The sequence below is a fragment of the Brienomyrus brachyistius genome, chromosome 1 (genome assembly GCF_023856365.1).
Source record: "Brienomyrus brachyistius isolate T26 chromosome 1, BBRACH_0.4, whole genome shotgun sequence".
NCBI classification, from domain to species: domain Eukaryota; kingdom Metazoa; phylum Chordata; class Actinopteri; order Osteoglossiformes; family Mormyridae; genus Brienomyrus; species Brienomyrus brachyistius.
This window is the reverse complement of record NC_064533.1, coordinates 15,273,832-15,288,241: the sequence shown is the minus strand read 5'-3', so window position 1 is coordinate 15,288,241 and position 14,410 is coordinate 15,273,832. Positions and strand designations below refer to the sequence as shown.

General features: G+C 45.0%; 1 protein-coding gene across 2 annotated transcripts; it reads left to right on the top strand.

The window, feature by feature from the left end:
- The first annotated feature begins 911 nt into the window (after nt 1-911).
- On the top strand, nt 912-13,638 carry dyrk2 (dual-specificity tyrosine-(Y)-phosphorylation regulated kinase 2). 2 transcript variants are annotated; one of them, XM_049007986.1, is made up of 3 exons: nt 912-1,525; nt 2,174-2,307; nt 8,791-13,638. In XM_049007986.1, the coding sequence occupies exons 1-3, from the start codon at nt 1,465-1,467 to the stop codon at nt 10,381-10,383; spliced, it is 1,788 nt and encodes a 595-aa protein (XP_048863943.1). In that variant the 5' UTR covers nt 912-1,464; the 3' UTR covers nt 10,384-13,638. The 2 variants fall into 2 exon arrangements, with proteins under 2 accessions (XP_048863943.1, XP_048863952.1); XM_049007995.1 differs by lacking the exons at nt 912-1,525; nt 2,174-2,307 and adding an exon at nt 2,337-3,191.
- The last annotated feature ends 772 nt before the right edge of the window (nt 13,639-14,410 follow it).

Here is a 14,410-nt window from a genome sequence, read left to right as displayed (position 1 = left end):
GAAGATACCCACAATGCAGCCGTCAGCAAAGACCTTGTATGTCTAGCATCACAGTTCCTGAATTGTGGCTCCAGTCTAAAAACTGGTACTGAAAGCAAATATCCGGGTGTCTAACCTACCATTCTTGTCCTGTTTTAACAAAAAGTACTGTTCTAAATAAGAACATCGTATGTAGTTTTGGTTCTCTGCTGTCAAACATGTTGAACAGAACTTGTAAATCATGTTTGCATTAACTGGATTTAGCGTTTATTTCAATGTGGGAATTAAGGGGAAAATCGGAATAAATACGGGGATTTATTTTTCAAAAGTCGGATATATGTCATCAGTATAAACCAAACAACACGTACTCGTCATCGGTGGGTGATTAATTACCTGTGTTGTGGTTGTGCGCGAACAACAAGAAACAATGACGCATAGAATGTGTTGATGTTCAGCAACATCAAACAAAACAGAACACATCCGGTAGCAAGCATGGTTTTCAAAGACTGTTCTCCCGACAATAATGCAGGGGTAAAACGCAACACTGAATGCAAAGATAAACTTCACATGAGCAGCAGACCCGCGTGACAAAATTTACGATTGAAATATGTCGATATTTGCGAGGGACACGGTCCCGCGCCACCTAGCGGACGGCACTATATTGCATATCTCGTAACACTGTAGAGATCCCGTGAATTTTTACAACACGTTTGAGGCGATATACTTTAAGATGTAGATGAGATCTTTGTATAAATATGGGTTATTATTTAATAGGAATGAGAAAGTTTCTACCAAAAACAAACCATTTTTAACTAGACAGTGTTTTATATCTCCCGAGGGAGGGGCAACAAACTAAAACACAGTTGCGAGACTGAGAGTTCCTGGACAATTATAAAATTTTTATTGCCCTGAGGCAGAACACATCACTGTTTACAATCATTAAAAGGCTAGCTCGCATTATTATTTTTTTTCACGGGGTTTGTCTTGGATCAAAGCGTACGGCACTAAATGTCCAGCAAAATAGTGGCCGCACGCTCGATATGCACAGGGACCCCCCCTTACCTCCCTCCCATTCACTCCCACTCTGCATGGCGAAACTCAGGAGCCTAACCAACCACATTTCGTGCGCACCAGCTAGAGAGAGAGGTACACACATAAAGATTACAAGCAGAGATAGACGCTGTACCACCGCCGCCATCGGCATAATGCGGACTCCAGCGATAGGCAATGCCTGAATGCTGCATAAGCTGAAGCTGTGGACTTTTTATTCCCTTGCAACTTTTCCTTTGCGGATTTCCACTGTTTTTGCCGTTTGCTACGCGCGTCCTCGGGCGATGGTGGCGGGACCTCCGGGGTTGTGGGAGCAGCCCCTCGGCTTGCGGCTCGGGTTGAAGTTTCAAGGCTGGATGTAGCTGATTGGAGTAACAGAGTTTTATCCGAGAGCGCAGAGGGGGGAGGAGGGGATAATCCGAAGCGCCTCTGCCTATGTGTGACTCTCCAGCGGCCATGTTAACCAAGAAGCCCTGCGCTGCCGTCTATCCGACCGGTAAGGAAAAAAAACTAGGATCCAGGCAGGCAAAAGACGTTTTTAAAAAGCATTTCCCTAATTATAAGGGCCTGATGTTTTCCAGCCTGTTTGGACACAGTTCACTACACATAAGGGTTGGATTTTTTCTTGACCTAAGCGTTTCTTAATGCTTTGTCTGTGCAATTCGGGTATGCATGCTAGTTAAATATTTTGGTGCCATATCAATGGCGATTTCCTTATTACAAAGCTTTATGTGGGAATGGGGAAGGAGGCGGCGTGGTAATAGCTGAGTGGTCTTTTTTTACGCCCATTTTTTTAACAGCCCTTTCAAATGTGCTCAAATACGTGTGTATCTAGCACTTCGTTTATATTTTATATTCTTCCACTTTTTGCATTTAGGTTAATACTCACCTTAAGCAATTTGTCAACTTTGTTATTTTGACAGGGGTGGGCTATTGTCCGACATTATCGGGGAGTGAAATGAACGGACAGACATTGCTATATGAAATAATGCATTTACTTGTAATAAAGCTCGGGATGCCTTCGATCGATTATAAGATGACCTCAAGATGTTGAATAAAATAATATACAGTGAATAGAATGTATGCAGTGAATTCTGTTTTCCATGATGGGGCAACGTTATACATTTTTTGTACATGTTCTTAGGCAAAGGGGGTGAGATTGTCTGCCAGCTGCAATCTTCCCCCGGAGTCGGCGCTGGGGGTCTCCGGGCCGGAGCTGGGACCGACCCACCGTCAGCCGTCACATTGCCTCCCATCAGGAACACGGGCCCCCTTACGGTACGGAGCACGCCTACCGCTCTCATTCTGCCTTTTGCCTGCAACGATTAAATATTGCCCCTTTAAGTCCCACAATCTGAAACAGGCGAATTATTTCAAGTTTTTCCGCCTCGACGTGTCGCCAGTGCCGATACTGTAACCAGCTCCTCCAGGAAACAAAGGTTTCCAGTGAGAGAGCAGCTCGCTGCTTCATCCAAGCGGATTTCAGCCTGTCATACCAAAAAATTAGAACCATAAACCAGACCATAAAACCCGATCGGTATGTGTAATGTACATCAAAGCCGTCGTAATCAGTTTATGGTTGGAGTAGTGAGAAATATCAGTGATCATTATATTATAGCTTACTGTGTGTATAACATAACCGAGCTTGTCACTGTAAATCGAGCAGGATTCCACACAATAGAAATGGAAAAATGTAGATTAAGACGAAGGAGCACAATAAACATCATGGTGTGTATCTGCATTAATGCCACATTAATATGTGCTTCATCATGTAAAATGACGGTATCAGTGGGACAGGAAACGATCGCACCTCTTTCCTGTGTGAAGTAAATATAGCATTTGTCATTGAATAAATTATTTCATGGGTGTGCATACACACCTGAAAATAGCCATTCAGCTATGAGGAAAAGCCTCTTGCTATCCCGCCTCCATTTATTATTGTTTTTTTAAGCTTGAACGCCCAGCTACAGGGTGTGACAGGGTGAAGGACTTACCTGTCGACATCTTCACTGGTGTTCATTTCAACAGTCATGGATATTCCAGTCGGAAGCCTCATTCAGGTTTTCAACCAGGTTCATTTGGGTTCAAACGAGACTGGCTGTACTGGTTTCTTAATTTGTTGGTTTGATAACTGTACCACTATATCTACTGGCTCCCTAAAGGTGAGTAATGTGGGCTACATCCCATCAGGCTGAGAAATTACCCCTTATGTAATTTAAATAAATAATAGTTAAGTTGAATTTGTCAGAATTAGCAGATGTGCTTCTTAAAATGTTCCTTTACCGATCTTTTGATCTGCTTGGGGTGTAATTTTCTGGGGCTTTACTGGCTTTGCCACTTCCTCTCCTTCCATGTGGTTTTGCACTGCTTAGGGAATGGACACGTTTGTGAAATGGGGGGGGGGGGGGATTGTGCATTTTCATTTTTCTTCACTTCTGATGTTAACCGGGACAAGCAAATGAAGGTTCTTGTTGGTTGGGTCAGATGAACATCCTCGATGCAGCCCAGTATGTTTTCAGAGACTGTTTAACTGATAATTGTTGGTCGCATCACAAAACTGGGAAGCGAAGGCAGGTTGGTGTAATTTCACTCTGGAGTTTTTATCCCCAGTGCATGCAGGTTGGCTCATAAGTGCTTTTCCCGGGTGTGTTTGGTCGTGCCGTAATTCGCTGTGCGTTGTAATCTCCCTCCTCCTGTGCATTTTAGCATTGCACCCAAACCTGCAACTGGTGCACAGGCAGGGTGTGAAGATCAGCCTTGAGTGTGCACACTGCTGAGTGCAGCTGTCATTCAGTGTACCTCTGTTGTCATTGGCAGGGGATCGGTGAGGTTTGTGTGTTAGATACACCAGGGACGATCTGTCTAGAAGCTTATTTGTTCACCGTGCTGGCCTGTTCCCAGTAGCCAAGCCTAGAATCCTTTACCATGAGAGAGGATTCGCATTTGCAGAACCTGCCTTTTGTTACCTTGTCCTAGCGAAATCTTGGCAGTTTTCCTTGATCTGTCGCCATTAATTAACCTCCAGATGGAGCTTGTTGGGAAACTTGGAAACAATGAACGGTGTATTCTGTGGGTGATTTATGACAATGGAAGTCGCATCGAGGGCTTGCGGTGTATGTGTGCTATCAAAGAGGCCTCCAGCTGTGTGTCTGTCAGGATGCCCTTCGAAAACCCCAGCTGTCTGCATCATGTTTGATCTAATTAATGGCAAATCCGACGTGCTTTTTTGGCATTAGTAGATTTTTACCGTGCAGGCCGTGTTTGCATGTGTGTGTCTTGTATATTTAGGCGTACTCTGTTGGAGGCGTATCCTGGATCTCTGCGGAATCCGGATGTCCATGTCTGCTTCGAGCTCGTGGCGTGTTTTGTGAGCGCTGACTGAATGGTGTTTCACCTTGATGCTTCATGCGCAGTCTCTTTGGCTTTGTGGTGTCGGAGAGCATTTTGTGTTCGTGGTCCAGGCGGCACTGAATCTTGTCCTCAGTGGTAACCTTGAGCTGGGATCCCGTTTCATTTTCAGAGTGCACCTTAAAAACCAAGATACAAACTGTATAGCAGAGCTGTGGGCCCAAGGGAGGGGATACCTCTTGGATCCACAATGAGGTTTGGCTGGGCTTCTCTTGTGATTTTATTTATTTATTTTGCTTTTTTTTTTCACCGTGTGTGCCGACATTCATGCAAGTCTGCAGATGCTTTTGTGTGCTTTTCTTGTGGCTTTTTTAAGTCGGGCTACCTCATCTCATCTTCACACTGCCTTTTCTGGTCAAGATCGTGGTGGCAGCATGTCGAGAATGTCACAGTAGACGTTTTTTTTCCCCATGGTTGCAGATTTTAGCTCATTTCACAAGTTGGGAAATGTATTCCCCTGTAGTGTTTCCTGTGGTCTGCTTTAGGATCTCCCTTACAAGATTCCCAAAGCACATCACTTTACTTCTTGTGATCTAAAGGTTCCTCTAGATCGCTGAAGTCCTTACCCTGTCTAGGAGAGTGAATCTGGCAAGCCTATGGAGAATCTTCATTTTAGCCACTTGTATTGGCCAACTTGTTCTTTCAGTCACTACCGACGACCTAACTACTCACGATCATAGGTGAGGAAAGCTATGTAGACTGACCGGCAGCCATGAGCCTCTCATGACAACTTAATACTTGCTTTATCCCCTCGGACTTCCTCAATTCCCGCAGAACTGCCACAACTGAACCGATATGCCTCTCAATCTCTCGTTCCCTCTTAACATCGCCATTAAACAATATCACATGGTACTTAATCTTCTTCACTAAGGCCACACCCCCTCACCTAAAATGAGCAGTTCGCTCTTTTCCCAAGAGAATTCCATGACCTTGCGCTTAGAGGTTGCTTCACACACTGCATGCATGCTGGAGGCCCCCGTTGATGAGGAGGACAGCATCACTTTTCCTCCCCCATTCCGGATGCCCTTGCAGTCACTGCTACACCTTAGTGCCCCATCCTTGAGCATCACAAACAGGAGAGGCAACTAGACACACCCTGTTCAGAGGCCAACGGCCACTGTAAACAGCTTCGCTTTTTGTGCCAAGTTGCAGACGCTCCTATTTCATCCAAGGACCAAAAAGCATGAGATATGTGCCTGATATCCCATGTTCCTGTACCCTGTTGAAACATGCGTCATGCGCCTTCTGCTAGTCCATAAAGCACATGTAGTCTCTGTCAGCATATTCCCACACGCAGCTGTGCGACGGAGAAGAGTTGGCCCACTGTTCCAAGGCTGGGCTGGAATCTGCATTGTTCCTCCTGAAACCTCGGTTCAGCTGTGGGGCAGAGACTTCTCCCCAGTGCCCTGGCATAGGCTTTTCTAGGGAGGCTGAGAAGGGTGATGTCCCAATAATTGGAACACACCCTCATTATTTAGTTATTAGGTCATTTTTGCATTTATAGCAATGAATGGTACTATGTCTGATGGTTATTAAAGCTTTAATAGGAATTAATGGAGTGATTTAAGGGTGCAGACCTAACCTGGAGATTGCCAATTCTAGCCCTGGAGGGTGACCAGCTGTTGGGTCCCTGGCAGAGTACTTAACTTGAATAGCTCGCTTAAAACAACCTCGAGTATACAAGGATGGTTCTTTTTTAATGGAACTGTCTGCTAGCTAGTTTGAAAAGCTAAATGAGTCAGTCGGGGTTACAATGGGGCATCCAGAGTAGCCTCACTTTTGCATTTGTTTTTGACGATCTCGAAAGAACGGACAGCCATCTGGGAGCAGCACGCAGCCCTCGTTATGTACAGTGAAACTCTTAGTTTGTGTAAGTAGGTGGCGATTGGGTGCGTAGAATAGCTGTCTTAGTGGACGGACTCTCGGACAGTTTGAGCGACGGAGCACTGGCCGGGAGCGCTCGACGCTCTTTCCCCAACATTGCGCACCGCTCTGCCAGAATCAGGTGATTAACACTGCGGCAAGAGGTTTATCTGTGGGATTAGCGGCACCGAAAACGGTAAGATCGACTTGCCGGGTGGAACGCATGGGGCGGCAGTGACAAAGAGAGAGAAACCGGCCGCTCGCATTCCTGAAGAGCCACAGGTTCTGCTGGCTTTTCCTCAATGTCATTCCTAATGACATTAGCTGCATGGGGAGGGTGTTCTCCGAAACTCGCATGACCAGGTCTGGCTAGCCCTGGTGTACAGCAGTATCTGTTCTAAGGTTCCGTGGTATTCTAAGTTCTCAGTGTACATGTACAAAAGCACAGGGTAGGTGCTTAATATCTGCTAAATATTCATCCTTCGTTCTTGAGAACATAAAACCTTTTTTTTGGGTGCATCCAGCGTCCCTTTAGTAGACGTTGTAGAAATTACCGTCAATGATTCTGAGATTATAGGTCAGCATTGGTCTGCTGAGCCCTGAAAAGCTGAGTATTTTTGGTTTTGCGTTGTAGCTGTAATGATAATTATGCCTGGCAAACTGTTGGAAAAGGGGCTCTTCAGCAAGGCAGGGAACCGTGCTGCACTGTAACAAGCAGAGATGTGCGGAGGAGAAATGAGGGATGGGGTTCAGCCCCGGAATTCAAATTAGCTTAACCTAATCAAGTAGCTAATGATTTTATGGACTGCCTTGTGTATTAAATTCTGTATCAAGATTGCAGTTTCTTCCCGTAATGCTAATTTGAACAACCCAACAGGGGTACTAAACGGACAGAAGCCGCTGGATGTCGTGTGTGAGAGACGTTATCAAGTTATCAAGGAAACCGGCTTCTAAGAGGAAGTTGGAGATTCAAGGAAACAGGAAATGCACACTACTTGATCTTTGTGTACATTAAAAAAAATAATTCCTCAATTTAGCTAAATCAGAAGGGTTGGACATTAGCCATCGTAGCAACATCCTGTATTATTAATTTCTCTCTCACTAAAGCACAAAAGTAGCTTGCTTGCACTAATTTAATGGCAGGCTGTCTAGGGCAGCAACGTTGTTTTAAAACATGAGCGTCAGCTACTCCTCAATCTGACTTTCATTGTCATAAACCAGCCATAGAATACAGCCAGAATTTTGTGTACACAGCTCAGTGTTTCACAAACACCGGATACGAAAGTAAGAAAAATGTACGTGACATTCCAAGTAATCTGGAGGCTCAGCCAAACACTCTACTTAAAGCCTGTTGAAAATAAGGGTAGTGCATTCTGATATTAGGCCAGAAGGATCATGTAACATTTTAAAGCTGGCCTGCAAATTATGTTTTAAATAAATTTATGCTATTTTATGCAATATTGCTGGCTGACTTTTTCTGGGATATAAAGTTGGGGGGAGGGGGGACAGATGAGTGTATGAAAAAGACGACTAATGAAAGAGGAGTTTTGGTGAGTTTTTTTCTGATGCTGACATTATTCCTTTTGAAATTTCACACAGGTAACAGCACCATGAAGAAAGAGGGTTTTTTTTTTTAAAAATAAACAAGTGTTTTATATTCCGTGCTAATAATTCACTTTCCCCATATGCTGTACTAAATATTTAAACAGCACAGGAACGGAGGGGAACAAAGGATGGTTTTGCAGGCTAGTCGCTGATGATTAGCCGCACTAAAACGAAAATCTTGACTTCGATTAATTCGTAAAAGCTTTTGTCATGATGGTGAGGTTGTTATCCAGACCACACCCTGGATAAATTTAAACCCATTAAAAGCAAGTGTAAACGTTATATGTCATATAAATATATGTCATATAAACTTACTGCTATTTGTCATTTGTGTTGTTTGGGATTAGCTACGTTTTTCTGTGGATGATCTGGCCACAGATTCTGTGATTTGTATATCCGACAGCCCAGGTCCTCTAAGACGTTCGTAAGGCAGGATGTTTTAGTTCTTGTTTCAGAGTCTGAATCCCATCCCATGATGCTGGGGAAAGTCTAGTAGAAACGTACGTTCTGCATCCTGTTTATATTGGTTTAAGTCCTGTCACTTGCCTGTAGGTAGGTGACACCGCATGAGTCGTGATTACTAGTCATGATGGATCCTGCATCAAGGCAACGTTGTACATGTAAAATGTGGAACAGGTATGCCTGAGATCTGCTCGTGAGCTCCATACTGTCCTGGCTGCTGAAAGGGCTTGTAATTACAGATGGTCGGAGATGGCTTTAGCCTCTCATAAGGTTGTAGCCCGAGGAACTTGGAGGGGAAATGTCACCTAATGCCTTTTTAATGAAGCTTGTATGAAAATTATAAAATACGATCTTCATACTGTGTTTTTTATTGCATTTTTGACCAACATTTCTAATTGCTGTAATTGTCGATTTTTCTTTCAGATTGGGGGCAATAAGCACACAATGAATGACCACTTGCACATTGGGAACCACCAGCAGATACATGTTCAGCAGTTGTTTGAGGAAAACAGCAACAAAAGGACACTGTTGACCTCACAGCCCAACGGCTTGACGACAGTGGACCGGACGGGTCTCCCAGTGCCCGACAGGCAGTTGGAGGGCACCCAGTGTCGTCAGGGCAGTTCCACCTCCCTCAAGTCCTCTGATAGCAAGTCTAAACCAGTCTCTCTAACACCTGAGCAGGCTATGAAGCAGTACATGTCCAAACTCATGGCTTTTGAGCACCAAGAAATATTCAACTACCCGGAGATTTACTTCACTGGTCCCAATGCCAAGAAGCGCTCCGGCGTGATTGGGGGCTCCAATAATGGTGGCTATGATGACGACCAGGGCTCCTACATCCACGTGCCCCATGACCACATCGCTTACCGCTACGAGGTGCTCAAGGTCATCGGCAAGGGCAGCTTTGGGCAGGTGGTGAAGGCCTATGACCACAAGTCGCACCAGCATGTGGCTCTCAAGATGGTGCGCAACGAGAAGCGCTTCCATCGGCAGGCGGCCGAAGAGATACGGATCCTGGAACATCTACGCAAGCAGGACAAGGATTCCACCATGAACGTCATCCACATGTTGGAGCACTTCACATTCCGCAACCACATCTGCATGACTTTTGAACTGCTCAGTATGAACCTCTACGAGCTCATCAAGAAGAACAAGTTTCAAGGCTTCAGCCTGCCACTGGTGCGCAAGTTTGCACACTCCATTCTCCAGTGTCTGGACTCTTTGCACAAGAACCGGATCATCCACTGTGACCTCAAACCTGAAAACATCTTGCTGAAGCAGCAGGGTCGCAGTGGGATTAAAGTCATTGACTTTGGTTCCAGCTGCTATGAGCACCAGCGGGTCTACACTTACATCCAGTCCCGTTTCTACAGAGCACCGGAGGTCATCCTAGGGTCTCGGTATGGAATGCCCATCGATATGTGGAGCTTGGGTTGCATTTTGGCGGAGCTTCTGACAGGGTACCCTCTTTTGCCAGGGGAAGACGAAGGGGACCAGCTAGCCTGCATCATCGAACTTCTCGGAATGCCTTCGCAAAAACTGCTGGATGCATCCAAAAGAGCCAAAAATTTCGTTAGCTCCAAAGGCTACCCTCGGTACTGCACAGTCACTACTCTGCCGGACGGCTCTGTGGTGCTGAACGGAGGACGCTCGCGTCGGGGCAAAGTTCGGGGTCCCCCTGGGAGCAAGGATTGGGTGACGGCCCTCAAGGGCTGCGATGACCCTCTCTTCTTGGACTTCCTCAAACAGTGTCTGGAGTGGGACCCCTCTCTGCGCATGACCCCCAGCCAGGCCCTGCGCCACCCCTGGCTCCGGAGACGCTTGCCAAAACCCCCTACAGTGGACAAAACCCCCATAAAACGAATCACAGAAGGCTCAGGTGCTATTACGTCAATTTCCAAATTACCTCCAACTACCGGCTCAGTCAGTAAGCTGAGGACTAGTCTGGCACAAATGACTGATGCCAATGGGAATATACAACAAAGAACAATGCTGCCAAAACTAGTCAACTGAACACCAGGCACGTTCTGTCCACTAATTTATTTTTTAAAAGGAGACGTTTTTATTTCCAGAGGCTGTAAGGAAAGCGAAACCATCCTACTGCTGGACGTCACTCTATTATAAGTGCGATCATAGCATTTTAGGGTTAGCGCTGTGTTTTAGTAATTATTATATTGCCGTTTTTAATTGCTAATTTTTATAAATCTTGAAATGGTGAAAAGGAAACAAGGCTTTTGGGTTCTTTTAGAGGGCTTGCCAGAACAGGGTTGCCAACGCTTGTGCAGTCAAGCCAAATAAATTATGAAGCCCAACTGTTGTGTAGCGCAGTCGTTATGAGAGATGCTGTGGCTGGCCACGAGGTAAGAAGACTGCAATTCCGAGTCCTAGGGGTCTGTAGGGCTTTTCTTAGTTCTCACCTCTCATCATTGTAGGGCTCATTTTGTAAAGGGGAATAAAAGTACCTCATTTCTATTCAGGTAGCAGAAGGACAACCTTTTGCAAGGGGAGGGATGTTTTGAGAGAGAACTTGAAAACGGAAGGACTTTGTCAGTGGAAGGAAAAAATATCGAAGGAGCTAATGACAAGAAATGTTTCGTTTTGAAAAGTTTACATGACTTGGTACGTGCCTAAATTCTCTTGACATTCCTTACAAAGAGGAACTGCTAAAAGTGGCATGGTGCGTTTGTAGAAAGACGAGGAAGAGCAGCGCTAATGCTAGGCACTGCTGCCGTAGCCTTTACTCGTGTCTCATTTGTAGATTGACTACAAAAAAAAAGCAAAAAAATCTTTTATTTTTTTACAGAGCAGGGAAAACTACTCTGGTGCTTTACCTTTCTAATTAAGGTATTTTTTGTTCTTTAAAAAAAAAAAATTAAAGTCGGAAACATGGTGGTTAGGAATTCTGCTTTACCTTAGCGGTTTGCACGCTAATGCGCTAACTCTCCTGGTGGGTGGCTCTGAGTCGGACTCTGCTGACGCGAGAGTGTTCGCTGTGAGTCAGCGGATGGGGCCCGCAGGTGCAAACCCAAGGTCCGTGACTCCAGAGCTTCCCGCGCAGGCGGCCTCGCCCCGGAGTGCCCGTCCTGAGGGAGCCTATGCTCTGCCCTCAGGTAACATGGGCGGTTTAGAGTGCTTCGTCTCTGTTCCTTCTCAATGTTCAGGTTGTCCACTGTAGCAATGTTTACCGTCCCCTGCTGACTTGCTGTAGAATAGGGTTTGCGCTTTGGAAAATTAAGTAGGGCAGTCTTGAGTGGGCTCATAAATGTTTGGCAGGCTTTAAAACCCAAAATAGCTTGTTCCCTTTTCCCTTTTTGAGGCCAAAAGGTGGCATAGTAATTCAATGTTTTGAATCCCCTTTGCTCAAGTAATTTTTTTTATTTTTTTTTGTCCTTTTTGCTTGACGTCTTTTTAATCCAATATCCTGTTTAAATGATTTCAGCTATGCACTGTTCATTAGTGAACACCTAGCCAGATGTGTATTTGGCATTTTACGAGCTTTTGTCTCGAAAGGAAGTGAGAGCTACCATTTCGGTTGCGTTTTTGACACGTTTTTAAATACTATAACTTTGTTGACTTGTTTTTAGAGCTTCATATTTATTTCGTACATGATTTTCACTGAGGACTTTTAGGAGGAGAAAGAAAATACAAGAAAAGCCATACTGGAAACGGTAGGGCGTTAATGTGCTGCATCAGCTTTGTTACCACGGTAACTGCAGCGTGCACTAACAGTGTTCTCTTGGAATGATGTCACCTAATACCACACCCAGACTCCTCTATTAAGTAGAAGGAAAGGAATCCCTTGTTGAGGAGGCTCTATGAGTCACAGAGGGCAGACCAGGGCTTGTCAGGGACTCCCGACAGGCAACCGTGGCAACTGCCCATGCCTTGCGTCTCTAGTTGCTGATTAACTGCCAACCCTCCTTTGTAGCGCAGCTCTAACGAGCATCTCATTGGCTGTTCCCACAAGCTGTATCTGACCGACCAATGAGCAAAGAGGGTGCATCTTCACAATGACTTCATTTTGTACTGGTAGTAGTATGTGAACTGATGCCCTACGGTGTGTAACAATGTGCCTTTGGTTATCAATGCTGTTTTCTTTACAGTAGTTCCCCTTTTTTTTGGTGGGGGAGGGGTATGATTTACAGTAGTTTAGTGACACTGTTCCTCATACAGATTTGAGTAACATCTACAGAGTCTCTCATGTTCCGTTGCATTCTGAGAAGCAACGTTGTGTAACGATCCATATACAGAAGATGTTTTCATACCCTGTGTGGAAAAGAACTCATTTTATCGAAGTCCCTGTCTCAGCACAGAAATCTCTACAAGTGATTTTTAAAGAAGAGTATCATATCTAAGTAGACCTCTCTCACAGGGCGGACGCTAACTTCACTGTAATATCTTTTGTCTTAACGTGACGCAACTCAGAATTAAACGTTAAATTTTAAACTTGACACTAGTTAAAAAATAATCTATACAAACATTTTTACCTCAGACTGTTTATACGTTTATAAGCTCCCAGGGCATTTGGGCATGTACCAAAGTGCATTCCCGCCTCGCTATCTGTGGCAACAGCATTGGTAGCACACACGCTGGATCGCGTTACTTCTGAGAAAAGGCACTCCAAGCCATTCTGTCACTCAAGGGCCACGCTTAGATAATGTCTGCTCCCGGTCAAGAGAAGCATTTCGCTGTGATACTACAAGCCCACGTAGTGTGAATCTATCAGCGGCACCCGCTTCGATGCACCTGGGGGTTGGCATGACCTGTCTCAAGGCGCAGTGGGCAGTGGGCATGAAATCTGATGACCGACACGGCGGTATGCACCTTCTACTGTTTGTGTCAAAATACTAGGGCTGAATCTGAGTCAGCCATTGTCCGTCAACATCAACGACAGTGGCTGGTGTCTGTCTGTCTGTGTGTGTGTTTGTTTGTTTTTGTTTTTTACAAGACTGAGAAACCAGTCAGAGGACTTGTGAGTATTTTTGCTGGAGTTATGTGTAATGTACATATGAGGTTACTCTGAATTCACCGTGGACATGGTACATATCGTGATTTTTAAATTGTTTTTTTGGTTTGTTTTTTTATTTTTGCTCGTTAAATGCTGCTGAAAACACTACATAATTGCAGTAGTGAGTTTTAATCTTGGCGGCCAGTTTTATGATACTGTAAGTATTGTACAGCTGATGAAGTAAACCTTTCTTCTAGTGGTCATTTGTTAAATTTTATTGTTGTGGCCAGAAAATATTAATAAAAAAAAATTTATGTGCAGATTTGCAGATGGCTGGAGCGTCATTCCTTTCTTGTGATGATGTGGAACATGGTATTTCATTACACTTGAATATCTTCTTTTATGGAACCAATTTGTAGCATGTAGTAGAAGAAAGCATGTAGCATGTAGATTAAAGAAATTGAATTGCCTGCTGGATCACGGACAGCATCCAGATTACTGGGGAAGGGGTAAAGCATCCAGACTGAAGAGCTGTTGGCTAAACACCTGAGGCAGAGGCTCTTGGTCCATTAAATATGTCACAATCTCACCAAAATGGAGATGCAGGCTTCAGCACTTTAAGTGCTCGGGCTGCTGCCCTCATTCATGCCAATAGTGAGTGACACGTCCCAGATGTCAATTCCCGGGAGTGGACTCGGGGCAGACATCGGGAGGGGTCGGACATGACGGGGACAGGTAGGAGCCTCATGCAGGGGTACCTGCCTCCCTGTGCCGGCAGCATCATGTATGCAAGGTTGGCTTCTGGTTTGTGTCTGTGTCACATGGTCAGACACTGTGGACATTTTTTTTCCCCTGGGATACCCCAGAAATACTCTGCCCTCCTGATCCTGTTAGCTTGGCTACTAGAATGACTTTAGATACATACATACATACGGGCACACGGTGGGCAGTTCCTGATAGGTACTGGGTACTGACAACACCCTGAACTCTGCCACTGCACCTGTATGTCCATCTGCAGCCCGTTACCTGAGCTACTGACCCAATCTTTTCGTTCCCAGGAGAACTTGGTTCTGGGCAAAGACTGTAAAGTCT